Source organism: Triturus cristatus, chromosome 7 (assembly GCF_964204655.1).
Source record: "Triturus cristatus chromosome 7, aTriCri1.1, whole genome shotgun sequence".
In the NCBI taxonomy this organism is placed as follows: Eukaryota; Metazoa; Chordata; class Amphibia; order Caudata; family Salamandridae; genus Triturus; species Triturus cristatus.
Window position 1 is genome coordinate 268541061 of NC_140590.1, and position 21691 is coordinate 268562751.

Below are 21691 nucleotides of genomic sequence, written 5' to 3' on the forward strand. Positions count from 1 at the left end.
AAGCGGGGAATAGTATTGCAATATCTGAAACCACACGCGCCAGACCTTGTATTGCTTCAAGAAACACACATCCAGGGAATTTCCTATTGCGCACTCAATAGATGGGGATGTAAGTTAGTGGCTCACGCTGGTTATGCTAAGGGGTCCAGAAGGGTGGGTATCTTGGTACGCAACTCCCTCCCCTTCCAAATACAAAAAGTCACGGGGGATCCACTGGGTAGGTTTGTCACGGCCTCGGGGCGGTGGGAGGGTAGGTCCCTTAATGTGACTTCCTTATACGTGCCCCCCTGACTTCATTCCCCCATGCTGCAGGACCTGGGTCCACATATGTTGAATTTGCCTGAGGGAGACATACTGGTGGGGCGTGACTGCAATGCCGCTCTTAACCGCTTGCCGCCTAAATGGGGGAAAAGCCCGGGAAATTACTGGCGGACTTCCTGGGGGCACTCTGCCTGATGACCCAACACTACACTATCCACTCGGGGTGCATGGGAGTCTCTCGTATAGATTATCTCTTCGGTAATGCCTCCCAGCTCCCCAGGTTTGGCGATATCTCCTTCCTTCCCAGGGGCATCTCAGATCACTCCCAGATTGTGGCATGCTATGGAAGGGTGCCACCTCCCACTCATCACGGAATGGTACTTAATACCTTGTACCTTAGAGTGCGGATGATAAGAGACAAACTGGCGGAGGCCACCAAAAATTACTTTGAAGAAAATGATGGTACTGTGGACTTGGATGCAATACTGTGGGAGGCCTACAAGACTAATCCGGGGTTGCCGTGATAGCAGGTCATAAAAAAGAAAAACTAAAGCAATTGGAGGAAGTGGAGAAAGAGAGATTGCCCTTCGAGGGAGATTTGGTGGCATTGGGCGCACCAGACACTGCGCATAAATTAGCTACAAAACAAAAGGAGTATAGGGACATTGCGGATGATTCGGCAAGGGCCCAATATCGGGCTACTCAACATTGTGTTTATGATATAGGCCACAAGGCCAGTAAACTGCTAGCGTGGCTTGACAAGAGGAAAATATCCAATAGGTGGGTGCCTCAGATTACAGATCAAGGAGAAGCAAAAATATACGATGGAGTTGGGATTGCGGGGGCATTCACCGACCTCTTCGGGCGGGTCTATACCACTACGCAATCATCCACCCACGTGGAGGCGGCAGAATTGCTAACTACTTTGCCTTTGCAGTCCGGTAAGGCCATGGGCCCCAGTGGCCTTCCAATTGAACTTTACAAAACAAACGCCTCTACGATTGCCCCATTCCTCATACGAATGTATGAAGAAAGCGTGACGGGGGTATGTTGCCTGTGACGCAGCGTCTTGCGACTATATTACTAATTCATAAGAAGGGTAAACACCCCCAGAACAATGCAGTTCTGGACCCAGAGGTCAAACTATTAGTGAAACTCCTGGCTCTGCGCCTCTTGCCTTACCTTCACAAGCTGATAAAAACGAATTGGTCCGGATGTATGCCTGCTAGAAACACAGAGCTGAATCTTCGTCGCCTCTACGGGGTTCTGGGTTGGGCCTCCACCATACAGGAGGACTCAAAGCCCCTAGCTCTGATTGCGGTGAATGGAGGTCGGTCAGCAGCCGTTACATTGTCCCCTGTCGCCACTGCTTTTTGCTTTGTTTCTTGAACCGCTGGCTATCTGGATAAGGGGGGGGAGGGGGGAGATCCCCTCATTAGGGGTCTCAATTGGTCAGTGGATTGGAGGGACAAGATTTACCTCTACGCCGATTATATTTTGCTCTATATAGCCAAACACCGTTTCTCTATTCAGAGTACTACACATTTTTACTCTTTTCCAAAAACACTCCGGTTACACTATTAACTGGGATAAATCATTGATTTATATTTTGAGCGGAGACCCTCCAAATGCTCCCCAGAGGCTGTGAATCCAAAATAGTTACAGACTGCTTTCAGTATTTAGGTATATACACATCACAACTGACTCCTTTTTTTTTATGATCGGAATCTTTTGCCCCCCCCCCCCCCCAGCGCCGCCTTCGGGCGGATGTGCAGCACTGGATAACACTGCCTCTTACGTGGTTAGCAAAGCTGCCCTTTACAAGATGATGGCGCTTTAGCGTTTTCTGTATGTCCTACAGAACATGCCCCACTTTGTTCCACCTCGCTATTTCCAATCCATTGACGCTGAGGTGCGCACCCTGCTTTGGAATCACGGTGTCACCCGTATTGCCCTCACCAACCTGATCGGTTTCTCGAAGGTCGGGGATATGTGGAAAGCGGATGGGGTGATTCCATTCACCCACCTGCAGAGAGATTACCAGCTGCATGGGTGGGAGTGGAGACCTTTCGTTACCACCAGACCCGCAACGCTCTTTGTAGAGCGATCCCTAAATGGACAGACCTGCCGGTCTCCTCGCCCCTAGAAGATAGGCTCTTGGACTATTATCTCCAGGAGAAGGCTCTCTCATTAACCTACCGTAAAATCCTAAACACCACGTCAGATAACCAGGAGAAAATTCGCGCAAAATGGGTAGATGAAATGGGAGATATAGACTATGATGACTGGTGGGAGGCCCTCGCCTACCCCTCGCGAGGTGGCAATCCATTCTCGTTTTAAACTTCAACTCAAACTGCTCCACCGAGCCTACTATACCAGCGCTGTACTGGTCAAAATGGGGGTACTAGACTCCCCAGTCTGTCCCAGAGGATGCGGCCACACCAGTACCTACATACACCAATGGTGGGAATGCCCGATCCTTCACAGGTATTGGGAGGTTATATCGGTTATGCCCCGGATAAATAAATCACCTATTGAAGTCTCTCCTCGGTTCTGTCTTTTAAATATCTGGAAAGCCACGGACTTGTCCCGATCTCAGAGGCTATAGGTTTTTTTGGGCTGTATGGTAGCGAAACGTAATATAGCAAGAACATGGAAGGGAGTGGGTCCAATTACGACACACTGACTGGGAGTCGGATATGGATTGGTGTATGCAAGCCGAGAGGGTAATTTACAAAAGCAGGGGCTGCCCGCATAAATGGGCAAGAATCTGGGGCCCATGGAATGAAAGTAGGGGCTTGCTATGTACCCCTTTCAGTGATTCCCCTCCGCCCCCATCGCTGATTGATAATGAAGACATTTGATGTGTGGAATACAATGGAAACTACGAAACATACGATTGCACTGTGGACCCATTGATATCCTTTGTCCTTATTGTACTACCTTATTATGACCACCTGGAATGGTTGATTAGTTGATTATGCACCACACTGCACTTGTCTTGGTTGTATGTTTTTATGTTGTTTCTTCAATTCAAAGAAAAAGAAAAAAAACACTAAGCCTCGTCTTTATTGTGCAAGATATGAAAGTGGTTTTGTAGCCTGGAGGACCAGCCAGTGAAATATCTGTGGCAGAGGCTTCATAAGGCTAGGCCTCAGTAGTGAAACAAAGATCAAATTGAGCATAGAGAAACAACTGAACTCAGCGTTGTGTTTATGCAGTGAACGAATATGGATGTATGACACTTTGAGGTCTTTACATTTTGGAGCCTCCTTCCTATGCATCTTAAAGAGAAATATGTGGAGTTCTTGGACAACTATTTTGGAACTGGGGTGAGAAAGTACATCAACTTCAACGTAAGAATTATTTGAAAAGTCTTGTTTTTTAGGCTTAAAATGAGGGGGGGGGGGAGGGGGGGTCGAACATGTGGTCAGCAGAGGTCCAACGGAGGTCCTTGGTCGAGGTCATGAGACTGGGACTCTAACAGCTGGTAAACTCGCAAACTACAATGAGAGGCGTTTCCACCCGCCAGCTCCGTGATGGAGCATCAAGGGTTGAATGAAACGGCACCCAGCGGGATCAGGAGTACAGGCACGTCCGCTAACAGCAGGCAACATTACTGGAAGCGCAGGCCATAAAAATATTATGGAAGCTCATGAATAGCATGCAACATCGTGAAGAGGTATGGTTCGTAATACTTAAATAGTTCAAAAGTCAACCGCAGAAAAAAAAGACGGGAGAGGTTTCCCGCGCTTTGGGAGGGGGGGGGGGGGCATGGGGGATGGTCACTGCAAGCTGATGTATACTTTGCAGGAATCCGACAGGAGGCTACACACCACACTACGCATGTCTTTCCATAGCGCAACAAGGTGCACCTCAACTGCTGAGGGGAAATCAAAGAGCTCTCATACAAGGAGACACTAATCTGGGGGTGGTGAGGTCATGACGCACCCTGCTGTGACTCCACATACAAGTCTGGTACAGATTAACAGCTGCCTTGTGCACCTCGATTAGACAAGTATCTGCTCTTGATCTGCAGAGCTCTGGTACAGGCCCAAGACGTGGTCCCGCAGTGCCCCGCGCTCACTGACGGGAGGGGTGTGGAATGACGTAATGAATGCAACCTGCAGCCCAACGGGGAACCCTCAATTCCCGAAGACTGTCACATTCCTCACCACGCTATTCGTTAGGGCAGACAGCACATGTCGGGTGATCAAATACATAAAGCCGCAGACTTGCACCCCAGAGAAAATCTGGTTTCAGGTTCAAACACAGTTCTGATGATCGGAATTCTCTTCTCAGTTTGTAGTGCTTCACTTGGCAGCTTCGAGTGCCAGATCACAAGCCTGAATTTACAAGATCGGTAAAACATATCTTAAAAACTACCAAGAAATGGTATTGAAAAACAGCACCATCAGCTGAACGTCCGGGTTTAAAAGTAATAATACAGACTTCAAATAGAAAAGTGGAGAATGGCTGCATTACTGTTTAAACAAGCATTGGCCGCGCGGCCGTGAAAGTGATTGCAATCAAAGACAGATGGCGGCTGCGCGTGCGCACGCTCGCGTGAACGCCCACACACTAAATTTCTCGCAGAGCAGCGCATGCGCTGGTTCAGCGAGACCTAATAAAAACTCAGATTATCAGTTGTATATCAGTGAGCAGAATAACACTGCGTTTGCACTGCAGCTCTCCTTAAACAATGGACGGTCTACACATCATGTTGAGGTTAAAACACTAGACTGCATACTGCTAATAATGGCGGCTTTATTGTGGTACAATGCAAGGGAGACCATGGTTGGAGGGGGACGACTCAGAACTTGGAGAAAGGCACTCTTCCCAGTAAAGAAAGGCACACTGAAGAACAAAAACGTACAGCTAAGAAAAGGTTACTTATTTGTAATTCTGGTTCTTCCTCATGAGAATCCTCACTAAAGTAATAAATACAGAGTAATTCTCGCCAGTGTACATGAACCCCCAAAACGCTTCTGCTATATCACTTCACAGACATTATATATATATATATATATATATATATATATATATATATATATTTATTCCAATGCAGGTGGACATTTTCAAAAGTTCCAATAAATAGGTCACCTTCATATAATAAAGCAAGCAGCTTTTACTGAATTTCATCTCTCTCCGAGATAGCCATTTTAAAACCTACATTGCAGGATCTAGCTGGAAATTTTAGTACTTTCAAATATAAAACTTTAAACTTCCCCACTGCAGTAGGGAAAAAAAAATAAGGAAAAGGTGCCTGCTACATTAAGAGTGCATTCGGTTAAAAGGGCATACTGCTCCTCTAAGAAGCCAGAAGCTTCCAACTCTCAGCATGTCTTGTACTGGCAGTCTGCCTCACAGCTGCAGTTGCTTTGAAATAATTAGCATTAAGGAAAAATAGATCTCCTACGATGCAGAATCAGGACTAAAAGTAACATTTTCTCTTGCATCTTAAGATCCTCAACAATAGTAATAAACATAGAACAGATTAGCAAGCTTATCCTTGGACGCGAATGTCGATTTCTAACAGATTTAATAAGAACAACGTTATTAAAATCAAATGGAGAATCGAGTAAATAGGTTTTTCAAACTGCTTGACCTAGTAGTATAGAGTCAGCTCTGGTGTCTTCATCCAAATAATAATATGAATGCATAGATTAACCTCCATGTGGTTGCTTTACAAATATCCACTAAAGGAACAGTTTCCAGCCAAGTAGCAGTACCTGCTTTTCCACATGTGGAACGAGCTCTTGGGTTTACCCAGAAGGTTTGTTAGCTTGTTGATAACCGCATACAATAAAAGAAACTATCCATCCAGCAACGATTTGTTTTGTACATCCCTGTACAAGGTGTCCATAATTAACAAAATGTTTATTAGTGTTACTCATAGCCTTTGTTCAATCTAGAAATATAAGAATCTTCTAATATCCAAAGAAAGGAGTGACCTTTCTGATGGAGTTGCAGGGTTTGGAAAGAAAACCGGTAGAGAAATCTACTGGTTAATATAAAAGTCTAAAAGTACCTTGCGTAGAAAAATTGGGACTTATTCTTAATAAGACTATTATTTGACATTTCATAAAGCACTTACTAATCCTGATGAGGTGTGAGTTAAACTATGAAACTATACAAGCCTTAATCAGACTTGGTATGAAGATCACCGCCCCTTCTAGCAGGTATTAATTGCTATGAAAAAAGGCCACTTTCCAAGTTAAATGCTACTCTGAGGCCTCATGGATAGTCTCAAAAAGGGGGTGACATTCAGTAAGAAAGAATAAGATTCAGTCCTATCTTTCTGAGAAGGCTGCTGTCTTGGAAGAAATGTTTCCTTCAATCTATGTAGGCTATAGTGCAGCCATTTGAACTTTAATTGAAGAATACTGTATATTTAATTTGCCAAATGTAGCAGATGGGGCAAAATTAAATGTTCCCGACAACAAACTGGAGGACCATATTACAAAGTGATCTTCATTTAAAATTACAGGACGCTCTTGTGGAAGGACGTTTGGCTTCTTTAAGTATGTGCATACTTTGAGGTAAATTTAGGGTACAATATTGCACGACATTAGAATACATGCAGCCAAAATCAATTGTATGTTTGGGGTGATACATCTTCTCCTACATCTCAATAGTAGATTTGGGCTACACAGCACATTCTTGTGTGGTTTTGTTGACAGATGAAGGAGTTCTGGCAACAACCTCTGCCTCGACCATACTGGAGTGATGAGAATCATTTTGGCATTGCAGTGCTTCAGTTCCATGAATACTGTCTGAGTCAGGGGTAACGCTGGAAAACCGTTCACAGCTTTCTGGACTAATTCATCGAAATGGCATTGCCATAGGACTCGGATTACCATATTCTTGATGCAAAGCTTGGGTATTTTGTGTTTAGTTTGGCAGGAAAAAGATTTATTGAGGAAAAATCCAGTTGAACGGACAACAGCTTTGCAAGAAGCCAATGTCTTGTTGTTGCGCCTCTTGAGATAAAATCCTGGACCCGATTCGGCTTTGTAGTCTTAAAACATACATTGTGGTTGCATTGTCAGGTTGTATCAGCAACTTTTTGGTGGTTATGGATAGATGGTATTTTCGGGCATGGCCAAGATGGCGGCCGCATCTAAAAAGAGGTCCATGCATGGCCCATATTGCATACCGATTACATTTCGGCATCTGACCCGTTAACGTGCACTCTTGCCCGTGCTGTCCAAACGATGTGCTGGCACAGGACAGGGCTACCGAAATTAGGACTGAGCGCCTCCCTCCACTGTGTGTCCATTGGTGTTAACAGCCCTCATAATTCCCGCTGACGAGTGCCTGACTGGCAGATGTCACCTGGTGGGGAGAGCCTCTCGTTTACACTAAGGATGCGCTCTGGAATTGGCGTTTGTCCAGACTCTGCGCTCAGACGGTGCAATGGCGGCAAACCACCTGTGTGAACCTGGGGCCCTGCTGCCTGTCGTGGGGCTTGCTAATGCCCCAATTTGTGAACCAGAGTGCTGAGGATTGGTTTGGGAACTTTAGTGGGAGACTCACGGTGAGAGAACGAGAGCTCGAGAGAGCGCACCTCCCCCCACCCCCCTCCTGAGTGCACATGTGCGTCAACCTGCAGATTGCCTGGAGCCTGGAGATGCCCCAGACCAAGGGCTAATGTGGACTGCTGTGAACTACTTTTACTGCCGGGCACCATGGACAAGAAGTGTGAAGGAGCAATTGGCTCTTGGAGGCCAAACACTTGAACATTTACACAGCATGGTGCGTGATGATACGCATGGGCCTCTTAGTGGTCCCCTTTCCCCAGGGTGGGCCCATGGAGATCATGGTCTGTCATGGGGCATCCTGGAAGAGGGTGCTAGCTGGCTTGCTTTTGTGTTCCCATCCTGCTGGCTGTAACTTGGTCCTAATCCATGACCCTATGCCTTGGGGGAGCCTCCTTGCAGATTGAACTCTGGGGCTTGGATGTTGAATGGAGGAGGGCACCCACCCACTACTACAAGTACTGCACACTCCTGTGGTGCCGTATCAACCCAGTCTGCTGTGAGTGGGACCCAGGCTGGTGTCTCTCCTCTCTCCCAGCTGGCAGCAGGGAGGTCCCTGGGGGGACCGACATCAAGGCATGCCAACTTGGAGGGGTGTCCCATCACCCTGAGTAATTACCTGCCGGGTTGGAGTGGAGGGGGCTCTGTACTCCTGCTGTGGCTCACCCGGAGAGCCGGGGGTGTGGCGCTGCCATCCTTTTACACACCAGACAAGGGTGAAGAGCTGGGCTACCTGCAAGGCCCCATCAAGCACACATCTTATGGGATCTACTTGTTGCATCCCTGTCTCAAAGAACCATGATGGGGAAAACTATTGTGGCGGGGACCTCAAGAACTACCGGCTCATCTCCCTCCTCCCATTCGCGGCCAAAGTCACAGAGAAAACAGTCAATACACAACTAACGAAATTCATCGTAGAAATTCTCTGCAGCATTCGACAGTCTCCCACGGCATACTCACCGGCACCGCCAGACTACACGACACTGGCATACAAGGAACGGCCCTCGACTGGATATACGCTCATTCTTCACCGGCAGAACCCAAAGAATCCGACTACCTCCCTTCCTCTCCGAACCCACGCATGTCAACTGCGGAGTAGCCCAAGGATCATCGCTCAGCCCTACGCTCTTCAATATCTACATGAAGCCCCTCGCCACCATCGTCAGACAGCACAGACTCAGCATAGTATCCTACACCGACAACACTCAGCTCATCCTCTCCCTCACCAAGGACCCCACCACCACCAGATTCAACTTCCAGGAAAGAAGGAAGGACGTTTCATCCTGGATGAGCAGCAGCTGAAGCTCAACTCAGAGAAGACAGAGGTCCTCATCCTCTGACCCTCCCAATCTGCATGGGACAACACCTGGTGTCCCATCGCCCTCAGCAGCCCTTCCACCCCCACCAACCACGCCCAGAACCTAGGAATCGTACTAGACTCCTCTCTCTCCATGACCCGACAGGTCAACGCCGTCGGCTCTAGCTGCTTCAACACCCTCCGCATCCTCTGAAAGACTTTCAAATGGATCCCCCTGCAGCAAGAAAGACTGTCACCCACGCACTCCTAACCAACAGACTCGACTATGGAAACGCCCTCTACGCTGGGATCAACAAGTCTCTGCTCCGCAAGCCCCAATCCATACAGAACACCACAGCCAGACTCATACTTCGCATCCATCGACACAAACGCATCACCCAACACCTGCGGAACCTCCACTGGCTCCCCGTCGAGAAGAGAGTCACTTTCAAGATAGTCACCCACACCTACAAATGCCTCCACAACACCGGACCCCAATACCCCAACAAAAGAATCTCCTTCCACCTACCTAAAAGAAACCTCAGATCCGCCGCCCTCGCTGAAACCCCCTCGCATCCGCAGAGCCAGTACAGGTGGAACACCCTTCTCCTACATTGCGGCCAAGACCTGGAACAAGCTCCCGATCAACATCAGACGCGCCCCCTCCCTGAAAATCTTCAAGAAAACACTCAAGACCTGGCTCTTTGACTGAACGGAGCGGCTGACCCCCACTCCTCTCACTACAGTACTGAGTGTCAAAGAAACAACAAAGCAATAAATAAAAAGTATTAAGAGTGTGTCGCTGGCTTTTTTCTATGACAGAATTCATAAATTAGGCGTCCACATGCCATTTGTGCTCACAATCCATTAGCTTGGCAAAACACCCTAGTATGCACCTCAGTCACATTAGTGACTGGTCAAGTACATCAGAGGTATTTCAATTGTGTAGTCAATTGTCTTAAGACATAGTAAGCATTGCAAATAGAATGTTTCATGAAAGATGGAAAACATATTACGACTCTAATGAGCGGTCACAAGAAAAATTTCAGGACAAATTAATTTCATGCATTCAATCCTACCACACACGTTTCTTTGGCAACATCTCAAATGAAATGCGTCTAGATTTTTTGCTCCATCACATACATTAAAGTCTATACAAGTTATGAAAAAAGTATATCCACACAGATTCCAAAAATGATCTCTGTACACAGGCAGAAGAATCCTCTCCCAAAACCATATTTATACTTAATTCTTTGGTACAGTGAAAAGACTCACCTTTAGGACCAGTTTGCAGGCAAAGTAAAAGAGTGCTACCACACGCCCCCAGTTGAAAGACCCATCTGCAAACATTTGACAGGCAACCTGGAAGAAAACCTCTTTGGGAGAGTTGGTTGGCACCTGATCGATCATTCTAGGAAGAACATAATACACACTGTTCACTAGTTAGAATCCTAAGCTACACTATAAACAGGACAACACAGATGTGCACACCACACTGGTCTCAATTGTGGCTATCTCCAACTGCGCCCAACATTTGTTCAAATAGATTAAGCTCTTCATTTTGCAGTCCAATCCCTAAATGATTTGCCATAAAGAGGTCCTCACTTAATATCCTCTCCAATGAAAACTGCAAGTGCCCCAGAACGCAATCACCTCACTCATCATCAGATTGATAGTGCGTCTCCTGAACTTACTGTTCTTGCCGTCACCAATGTCCTATGTAAAAATCAAAGCATACAGAATAAGCCTCTCCTTAGAGGGGCACCCCTTCCTTTCTTGATGCAAGCAGGGTAAAGCCCATGGTCCCTCACCAGACTAATGCTGCTCCTCCTCATCTTGCTGCTTGCAAAACCCTACCTCTGCTGACATCAAAAGTTCCTCCTCAGCTTGCAATACCCCACCGCTCTGCTGACATCACAAACTTCTAGAGTACAAAGTAAGGAATACGTGCTGTGGAAAGAATCTTAGTGTTCGAGAACCTTGAACTTTAGATCTGTTCGAATTTCAAAAGCACTTTGCTCGCTTTACTATTTCCCACTTAATAGGCACGATAGCGGATTTCTCAGTTGTGTTTGTTGCAAGGTTGCATTGCTTCTCCTTCATTCAACAGTACTACACTAACTGCAGTGTTATGATACCAGTATTCAGCAAAAGCAAAGAGAGAAAAATTAATGAAATGATTGTGCTTTAACATAGCAGACAACTCCATAATCTATTGGTCCCGGCAGAACTCTTTATTTGCACTTCCACATGCAGATTCATACTGCTGCAATGTAGAGTCACAATATTAAAACTAAAGTTTGGACTTCTACAATGCACAAACGACTGTCTTTACTCCATCACAGCAACACTCGCTACCAGCACACACTGTCACAACGCCATTCCCAATATGCCCTACGTTCTTGCAGACACTCTTATATGCCTGTTTTTCCAAGCCAGAATTAATGAACTACATCAGTCACCTCTGCAGCTCCATGTTCCCGTCTAGCTCATCGCCGATTTTGCGTAGACACTCGCTCAGGCTCTTAGTGGAGGAATCAATTGTCATCTCATTTCCTCCCAGCTCTTGCTTTGCCTGGCTGACCTGTTCCTTACTGCAGGTCCTCTCCACACGGTCTTCAATGAACCTATAGACAAAGGAGTACCAAAGCAGCAGAGAACAGTGTGTCAAGAACTTACAGATATGAAATTAGAAGAAGAAACATTTTGTTTTGCTAAGCACCAAAGCCAATCATCAATGAGTGGTCTGGAATTGTAGTGGTCTAAAAGCCCAGAAAAGCAAATCCACTGCGTCAGAAATAAGAAGTGATATGGAACTGCAATACTCAAACCCTAAACTGGGACTTGACACTACCTTTGCCTATGTAACGTTTCTAGTAAGCAGAGGCAACATTCGCTAAGAATCCCTTGGCCAGCTTGGCGTGGCCGACACCTCTTTCAAGAACTGTCTCTCTTTTAGCAATTTACTCCACTGATGCTGAACCTATGTTCTAATAAAAGACCCTATAAATAATGCTTCCTGACACGATGCATATATAGCCTGATTACGGTTGATGTAAAAGGAAAAAGGCAGAAGTGGATAAGATGAGGGCAAGATATCAGGGAGACGGGAAGGGCAGGTGAGAAAGTGAAGGTAGTCTGGGAGCAGAAGGAAAGGACCAGCAGGCAGTGAGTAGAAGATTCTGCAGGTCAGAGAGACGAAAGAGAGGCGGGGCAGGCGGGGGGGGGGGGGGGGGCCCCCGACAGAGGGCAGGCGGGGGGGGGCCCCCGACAGAGGGCAGGCGGGGGGGGGCCCCGACAGAGAGGGCGGGCGGGGGGGGGGGCCCCGACAGAGAGGGCGGGCCGGGCGGGGGGGCCCCGACAGAGAGGGCGGGCCGGGCGGGGGGGCCCCGACAGAGGGCGGGCCGGGCGGGGGGGCCCCGACAGAGAGAGAGGGCCGGGCGGGGGGGCCCCGACAGAGAGAGAGGGCCGGGCGGGGGGGCCCCGACAGAGAGAGAGGGCCGGGCGGGGGGGCCCCGACAGAGAGGGCAGGCGGGGGGGCCCCGACAGAGAGGGCAGGCGGGGGGGCCCCGACAGAGAGGGCAGGCGGGGGGGCCCCGACAGAGAGGGCAGGCGGGGGGGCCCCGACAGAGAGGGCAGGCGGGGGGGCCCCGACAGAGAGGGCAGGCGGGGGGGCCCCGACAGAGAGGGCAGGCGGGGGGGCCCCGACAGAGAGGGAAGGCGGGGGGGCCCCGACAGAGAGGGAAGGCGGGGGGGCCCCGACAGAGAGGGAAGGCGGGGGGGCCCCGACAGAGAGGGAAGGCGGGGGGGCCCCGACAGAGAGGGAAGGCGGGGGGGCCCCGACAGAGAGGGCAGGCGGGGGGGGGGGGGGGGGGAGGGCCCGACAGAGAGGGCAGGCGGGGGGGGGGGGGGAGGGCCCGACAGAGAGGGCAGGCGGGGGGGCCCCGACAGAGAGGGCAGGCGGGGGGGCCCCGACAGAGAGGGCAGGCGGGGGGGCCCCGACAGAGAGGGCAGGCGGGGGGGCCCCGACAGAGAGGGCAGGCGGGGGGGCCCCGACAGAGAGGGCAGGCGGGGGGGCCCCGACAGAGAGGGCAGGCGGGGGGGCCCCGACAGAGAGGGAAGGCGGGGGGGCCCCGACAGAGAGGGAAGGCGGGGGGGCCCCGACAGAGAGGGAAGGCGGGGGGGCCCCGACAGAGAGGGAAGGCGGGGGGGCCCCGACAGAGAGGGAAGGCGGGGGGGCCCCGACAGAGAGGGCAGGCGGGGGGGGGGGGGGGGGAGGGCCCGACAGAGAGGGCAGGCGGGGGGGGGGGGGGAGGGCCCGACAGAGAGGGCAGGCGGGGGGGGGGCCCGACAGAGAGGGCAGGCGGGGGGGGGGCCCGACAGAGAGGGCAGGCGGGGGGGGGCCCGACAGAGAGGGCAGGCGGGGGGGGGCCCGACAGAGAGGGCAGGCGGGGGGGGGGCCCGACAGAGAGGGCAGGCGGGGGGGGCCCGACAGAGAGGGAAGGCGGGGGGGGCCCGACAGAGAGGGAAGGCGGGGGGGGCCCGACAGAGGGAAGGCGGGGGGGGCCCGACAGAGGGAAGGCGGGGGGGGCCCGACAGAGGGAAGGCAGGGGGGGGGGCCCGACAGAGGGAAGGCAGGGGGGGGGCCCGACAGAGGGAAGGCAGGGGGGGGGGCCCGACAGAGGGAAGGCAGGGGGGGGGGCCCGACAGAGGGAAGGCAGGGGGGGGGCCCGACAGAGGGAAGGCAGGGGGGGGGCCCGACAGAGGGAAGGCAGGGGGGGGGCCCGACAGAGAGGGAAGGCAGGGGGGGGGCCCGACAGAGAGGGAAGGCGGGGGGGGGAGCCCGACAGAGAGGGAAGGCGGGGGGGGGAGCCCGACAGAGAGGGAAGGCGGGGGGGGGCCCGACAGAGAGGGAAGGCGGGGGGGGGCCCCGACAGAGAGGGCAGGCGGGGGGGGGCCCCGACAGAGGGCAGGCGGGGGGGCCCCGACAGAGGGCAGGCGGGGGGGCCCCGACAGAGGGCAGGCGGGGGGGGCCCCGACAGAGAGGGCAGGCGGGGGGGGGCCCCGACAGAGAGGGCAGGCGGGGGGGGGCCCCGACAGAGAGGGCAGGCGGGGGGGGGCCCCGACAGAGAGGGCAGGCGGGGGGGGGCCCCGACAGAGAGGGCAGGCGGGGGGGGCCCCGACAGAGGGCAGGCGGGGGGGGGGGAGGGCCCGACAGAGAGGGCAGGCGGGGGGGGGGGAGGGCCCGACAGAGAGGGCAGGCGGGGGGGGGGAGGGCCCGACAGAGAGGGCAGGCGGGGGGGGAGGGCCCGACAGAGGGCAGGCGGGGGGGGGGGGGGGGAGGGCCCGACAGAGGGCAGGCGGGGGGGGGGGGGGGGAGGGCCCGACAGAGAGGGCAGGCGGGGGGGGGGGGGGGGGGGGAGGGCCCGACAGAGAGGGCAGGCGGGGGGGGGGGGGGAGGGCCCGACAGAGAGGGCAGGCGGGGGGGGGGGGGGAGGGCCCGACAGAGAGGGCAGGCGGGGGGGGGGCCCGACAGAGAGGGCAGGCGGGGGGGGGCCCGACAGAGAGGGCAGGCGGGGGGGGGGCCCGACAGAGAGGGCAGGCGGGGGGGGGCCCGACAGAGAGGGCAGGCGGGGGGGGGCCCGACAGAGAGGGCAGGCGGGGGGGGGGGCCCGACAGAGAGGGCAGGCGGGGGGGGCCCGACAGAGAGGGCAGGCGGGGGGGGGGCCCGACAGAGAGGGCAGGCGGGGGGGGGCCCGACAGAGAGGGCAGGCGGGGGGGGGCCCGACAGAGAGGGCAGGCGGGGGGGGCCCGACAGAGAGGGCAGGCGGGGGGGGCCCGACAGAGAGGGCAGGCGGGGGGGGGCCCGACAGAGAGGGCAGGCGGGGGGGGGGCCCGACAGAGAGGGCAGGCGGGGGGGGGGGGGGGGGCGACAGAGGGCAGGCGGGGGGGGGGCCGACAGAGGGCAGGCGGGTCGACAGTTAATTTTTTAACCCATTTTCAAATGAGACAAACATTACTTCATAGTCCTCTATCCAAGACACAGCTCTTCCTACATCAACGACCGTTGAAAAAAAGCATGATGGCACTGCTACAATGCTGTAAGATTGCAATCCTTCATTTTTGGTATTTTCACCTCATGTAGTTAAAGGACAAATGACTAAAATGCTGAGAAATGGAATAAGGAAATGCTAAAGAGAAACTGCTAAATCTGTGGAAGACAATCAGATTCCTGGTTTAGATTAGGAGGACCCATTTCCCACAACCATTGAGGAGTAGAAGAGAAGAATGAGTAATGTAAGCGTATAAGTTACACATATGAGCCAGCCAGGAAGCAAGCATCTGATCTCATCTGCATGCCTCCCAACCACCCAGATACCATGTCCCATAAGACTTACCCACGTAGAAGCACTCCTCCCATGCCCATTATCTGCTCCGGGCTGGTCCCTGAAAAAGAAAAAAAAAATCCTAAGCTCCGTAACATATAGCAATTGCTGATAACATTGGCCTCTATCCACTGTAACAGAAAGCTTCTGCATCAGAATACAGCTTGCGTAGTATCAACATTAGAACCTCTCCTCCTTATGAATCTTCTGTCTCTAAATTCAGATGTTTGCACTACTGCCTGCAACTACATGTACAGAAGTAATTGTTTATTCTTATCACCTTTGCTTCCATGAGTTTAATCACTGTAACAGATTTTTTTCTGATGTGCTGATTGTTATGGTCTTGATCTTCAATGCCTAAATGCACTTGGTTGAAAGACTCATTTTACAAATAATGAATCAAAGCAAACTCCTCTACTAAATATCGATCTTCTAGTGCCATCTTTTTTGCAGGAAAGGATTTGCACCATATACATTATCTGTGCCCTCGTCTAAACCCGCACACTTCAGACATTTTTAGGTCCTGCCTCGCCTACTCATGTCGTAGACCAATGGAGAACAATTGCAACGATGCCCTAAGTAGCCATGGATGGGTATGCCTTAATGTGGGTGTGTTGCTTATTGTTGCAGATATCTAAACTATACCAAGCTGACGAGGGCCAACAAGGCTGAAACCAGTCTGGAGTTTGTGTCCCCTTCTGTAGAGGGCCACCCTTGGCATTTCTGGATGAAATGAGTCCATGAGGAGCATGGTCACTGCTGATTTGCATACGGTGGGGGACCTTCTCCTATAATGGTAAAGTGGGGGAAAACGCGTTGGACTGCTAGCCAGAGCAATTGTCAGTGGTGTCTATGATTTGCAAGTATTGCTCCAAATACCTTTAGTGTGTTTACCCATAATTTACAACCAGACCTCAGCTCCACACAAACTCACAGGCTATCAACAATAATTCCCCAACCCACTAAACATTCCATAAATAGCAATGGAGATACTCTGAACATTCTAGAGTGGGCAAAGTACAGAAAGTAAACCACCTTTAGGGGAAAGTTGCAGAAACATGAAACCGGATGCTTCCCTCGCTCCCCCCTCCCTCAAAGCAATTTAAAGATTTATTTTTATTTTTTATATTTCTTTGAGGTTTTAAAGTTCACTTCACATGTTGAGACAGTAATATTTTACAGACAACTCTGAATAAGAAGCCTCACAGTCCCTGTTCAAAGCCATTTAAAGATATGACATTCTTGTGTGAGGGGATCGACAACTCCTTTCTCTGCCTCACCAACTGCCCTTGTTAAAATTATTTTACCATTTGAGATCACATTACGTTACAGCCAAAAGTTAACCTTTGTAGGACATACAGAATAACACTGTTCCCAATACTACTTTATAGGGTGCGCTGCCCGACTGCACTGGGTTTAGTTTATTCTTACAGGGCACCACACAGCTGTTCCTTAGCAAGGATTTCAATTGCTCCCACATATCAACATTTAAAGATGTGTCAGACAAAAAAAATACATATTTTGACTCATTGCTGGAGGTGAAAATACTAGAGCAACCGGTCCTGTGCGTATGTTCCCAGTAAACCTTTTGGCAGTGTGGAAGCAAATCTCACATTCATAGATAGATTTCTGCTGATCTGTGGCAAGCACACACAGCAAGGGACCTCGCATTAGCAGCATTTCATCTAAATAAACAAACTAGATCCATGGGACAAACTTTCCCCGAAAGTGAACCATCATGCACGCATTGATCAACCAGGAGTAGATTTGTTTATGGCTGCCTGGCACAACTTCCACCCACAGACTTCACTCCCAAGCAGTCATGTGTGCTTACCCTGGCATCCTCATAACGAGGGGAGAGGCCTACAGCTACATACTACATTTCATTCACTGGTTACTGTTGCCAGGTGACGGTCTTCTCCTCACTTGTCAAAGCTAGACGTTGACACCGCCTGTCTAATGGGATTCTGCCTCTTGGTACCTAGCTGTGTGACTTCGGTCAAAAGCTGGTTCGTCAAGCTTGGCTTACCAACTGTTGCTATACTGGACTCTGTGCCATCTGCTCTGGCTTGACACATCTGCCTTCTGCTAGAAGCCATATCAATCATCATTCCCTATCTGGTTGCACATTCCACAAGACATTTTCCCTGCTGCTACTGACCTTTAATTCACCCTGTTGAATCGCATAATGTTGCGGTTTCCGTTCTTCAGAATATGCAACGACCAGGCATGCATATTATCGTCCTCCCCAGAGCCTTTCCAGAACAAGGACAAGGAAAAAACGATTTATTCTTTTTCACAAACACGTGATTAATAAACCTCGCTGAAGTCCAAGTATTTTGATCCCTTGACTAAGGTGCCAGCATATGTACTTTAAGGACCAGTCAAGCAGGCTATGATTTTACCAGCAGTGTTAACAGGGCTGTACAACACTACTGGGAAGGGCACTATTGCTCATACTGAGTATTTGGATAAATTAATTAAAACACGTGAGGCATATCTGAACGACCTGGCTTTTTGTATGGTCTACTTTTTTAGGCGGACAAACTAAAAAACTATATCGGAGTTACCTACCACGTTAATTAAAAAAAAAAAGTAATCTTTATTAAAATGGAGCAGTGTGTGCCTCAAGACTCCAACCGGCAAATAAAGTGCCTGCCCAGCACCACCACAGGATCTTCTGGTGCACTAGGGGTGAACATTTTGAAACAGCAGCTTTAGGGACAGACCGTTGCCCACTGCCATTTGATCAAGGTTAGCAACTGACATAGGCCCCTTGCCTGCGAGTCTCAAGTTAAAAGGCAGAAGGTTAATAAATGGGAGGCTGGAAAATTAAGGCCATTACTGCAAGGCCGAATATCAGAGGTAAACACCTTATTTCTTGTATCTGAGAAATAAAGCATGTGCCATGGAGTTACAATTGTAGAGCTGGGCACAAAGGAGGAGGTTGCAATATAGACTAACCCTTCCTGTTTTAAGTCCTATAACTAAACACCCAAACGCCAATCACCGCCAAAACACGCTGAGCCGGAGCTTGCGAGGCAGGAACAGGCCAGAGAGCTCCTGGCTGCAAGACGTGAGCCGCGCAGACGGATTGTGTTGAAAGAAAGGGATCCAACATGACCTATTGTTTTGACTGATTTACAAACTATTTAGTACAAGGATTGGCAAAGCTTCTATCGCCTAATGCTGCTGCCAATGGTTTTTGCAATGCCGGACGGCAGCCCTGTCACTTTACAGCATGGCACATTTTTTTTTATTAAAGCCTATGACACGGACAGCAGGATTATTTGCAAGTGTACGGAACAAGCATGTCCACGTATACAAAATTACCCCACTGTTTTTTCATGTTGTTTACCAAAGCAAGCTAGAATGGTAAAAAAAAAAAAAACAAGCATTTGCAATATAGTCGGTCTCGCCTTTGGGACCTTATATGTATTTACCTATGCAGCACATTAGCCGGAGTGCTGAAACATCTACGGTTCTTTAACATGGAGGGAAAGTAAGCACCAAACTGCGTGACACGCCAGGTATGGGAACACATGGAGAGAAATATTGCCTTTCAGTGAGAAATGGTATAGTCCAAAGCTCTGTTTTTAATATCAAATCAGGGCCTTCGGTGGTCATATTACTGAATATACAAGATTTGAAAAAAAAATATTGTCAAAGGGTGCTTGTGAAAGACAATTTCTATGGAAGTCCTCATCCTGGGTTCCTCACCCTCCACCTGGGACGACACCTGGTGGCCCCCCGCCCTAGGCAACACACCCAAACCAACAGACCATGCTTGCAACCTGGGCTTCATCCTGGACGCCTCCCTCTCCATGACCAGACAAGTCAACGCCGTCTCCTCGGCGTGCTTCAACATCCTGCGCATGCTACGCAAGATCTTCCGGTGGATCCCCACCGAGACCAGGAAAACGGTCACCCAGGCCCTCGTCACCAGCCGTCTGGACTACGGCAACTCCCTCTACGCCGGAACCACCGCCAAACTCCAGAAGAGACTCCAGCGGATCCAGAACGCCTCTGCACGTCTCATCCTTGACATCCCCCGCCGCAACCTCATCTCCGGACACCTGAGACCTGCACTGGCTCCCGGTCAACAAGAGAATCACCTTCCGTCTCCTCACCCACGCACACAAAGCCCTACACAACCAAGGCCCAGGATACCTCAACAACCGCCTCAACTTCTACGCTCCCAAACGCCAGCTTCGATCGACCAGCCACGCCCTCGCCGCCGTCCCCCGCATCCGAAGAGCCACCACAGGAGGAAGGTCCTTCTCCTACCTCGCCGCCAAGACCTGGAACTCCCTCCCGACCCACCTCTGCCTTACCCAGGACCACCTCGCCTTCAGGAAGCAGCTCAAGACCTGGCTGTTCGAGCAGTAGCGGACCCCCTCCCCTAGCGCCTCGAGACCCTCCGGGTGAGTAGTGCGCTATACAAATGCTTTGATTGATTGATTGATTGATTGATTGATATGGGTGCAATCTGACGCTGCCCGTGTTGGAGCGTGAGTTGGGTACGCTAACCAGTTTGGTCCTGGTCAAAGATTTTACCTTCTGGCTTTAGTCCTTTAAATCCCAATCCACCACAAGAGTACCCTTCTAAAGCCCTAGGACCTCAGGGAAGGCACTTATATTCACTATGTGGCAGGAAAAGGTGACAGCAGGGTCCAGTCCAGGTCCAGCTGCCGTCTGTCAGCTGATCAGTTGCAGGAAAGTGCCTCTTGTTGTGTCCCTGTGGCTTTAATAGGATGTCAGCCTTATTACCAGTGGAGTCCACGCCTTTGTCCTGGGTACAAGAGGGAGAGCAGGTCCCCTCTTCTACACTCTTCACAGTTCTCAGACAGCAGGGTCATTCCTAGCTAATCCTAGTGTTTCCTGCATCCAACACCAAAATCCAGTTTGTGGATGTCCCGGTACCCACAACAAATTCAGAGGAAAAAAGCTGAGCTTTCAGAAACCAGACAGTGGACACACAAAGCGTTTTAGCATTTGGTTTCCATCCTTTGATGTGCATCCTAAGTGTTATATGAATAGTCCCCTCAGGCCTGTCGAGCAGGATGCGACAATCAAGCAGGACTTGACATTTTGACGTCAAAAATGATCCTTAGTCCCTTAGCATATTCATTCAGGTTTAGAGGGGTGAACTCTGCCTATTCAGGTCAGCCTTTTGTTTTGCTCCTGTGAGAAAGTTCACACCTCACTCATGCGTATTTAAATGCCAATGACTCCCTGGCCAAAGTAGGATATCAAAATGCAGATTTAGCATCCAGGGGCCTCAAGCAGATCAGAGTTGACTTTTAAAAAGTAATTCTTTACAAAATATGCATTATAAATTTGCCAGTGAACTGGGCTTGTAATTAATATTTCAGAAAGCCTAACAATCAAATTTGCAGCAGTTTCCTTTCGCGGTGATATCAAACTATGTTCTATGGAACAGCAGACACCCTTACAGTAAAAATAGCTTTGAGGGCATGTTCACTGTAAGGAGATGTTTAACATTACATTTTTTACACGTCCTACTTTGAATACATGATAGGCAGTACGGCCAACTTCGGGGTTACAAATATTTAAAGGAGGATTTAGGCATGTGAAAAGGGGTTATTTTGACAGCTTGAATTTACAGTTAACCCCTTCGGTGCTCATGACGGAACGGTTCCGTCATGAGCCACGGTTGAGCTGTGCTCATGACGGAACCGTTCCGTCATGACCACGCCCGCGCAAGATTCCGTCAGCACAGCGGCGGAATCTGCGCAGCATGGAAGGGGTTAAACATACAACACTGTACTTACTACACATAGCAGACTTGCAGTCATGTTTGTCCTGTCACTGGCACGATATGTACCGCAGCCCCCTGGAGCGGCTTTACTTACAGTTCCTGGCTACACTTTAAGTACCATATACTAGGAGCTTACAGGGAACTTAAATATGCCAATGAGGCACTATCACTGTAAAGTGCACAGTGTCACATAGCCAGCAAAAATATGGGGTTCAGAAAAGCTAAATCGAGGGTGATCCTACACCAACGGCAAATTTTAAAACAGGAGCCCTCACTGGATTCCAGTGAAATTAATTGGTAAGCAGGATATCTTCAGAAGTAATACTTAAACCACTATCTTAAGTTTTCTTTGACAACTTAGGCAAATCGACTTAACATTAATACTTTGCACATGGCATTTTAGTCGGAGAGAAAAGTCTTTGGA

General features: G+C 50.5%; 1 protein-coding gene across 1 annotated transcript in view; it reads right to left on the minus strand.

Moving 5' to 3' along the window:
- The window catches only part of LOC146809383 (apoptosis regulator BAX-like), a 129283-nt gene that overhangs the window by 17849 nt on the left and 89743 nt on the right, over positions 1-21691 (minus strand). Inside the window, exons 2-4 of the mRNA XM_085616197.1 lie at positions 15498-15546; positions 11562-11726; positions 10375-10510 (exon numbers count right to left, since the gene is read on the minus strand). Of these exons, the coding sequence (XP_085472323.1) occupies positions 10375-10510; positions 11562-11726; positions 15498-15546 (350 nt within the window). The remainder of the gene's footprint in view (positions 1-10374; positions 10511-11561; positions 11727-15497; positions 15547-21691) is intronic.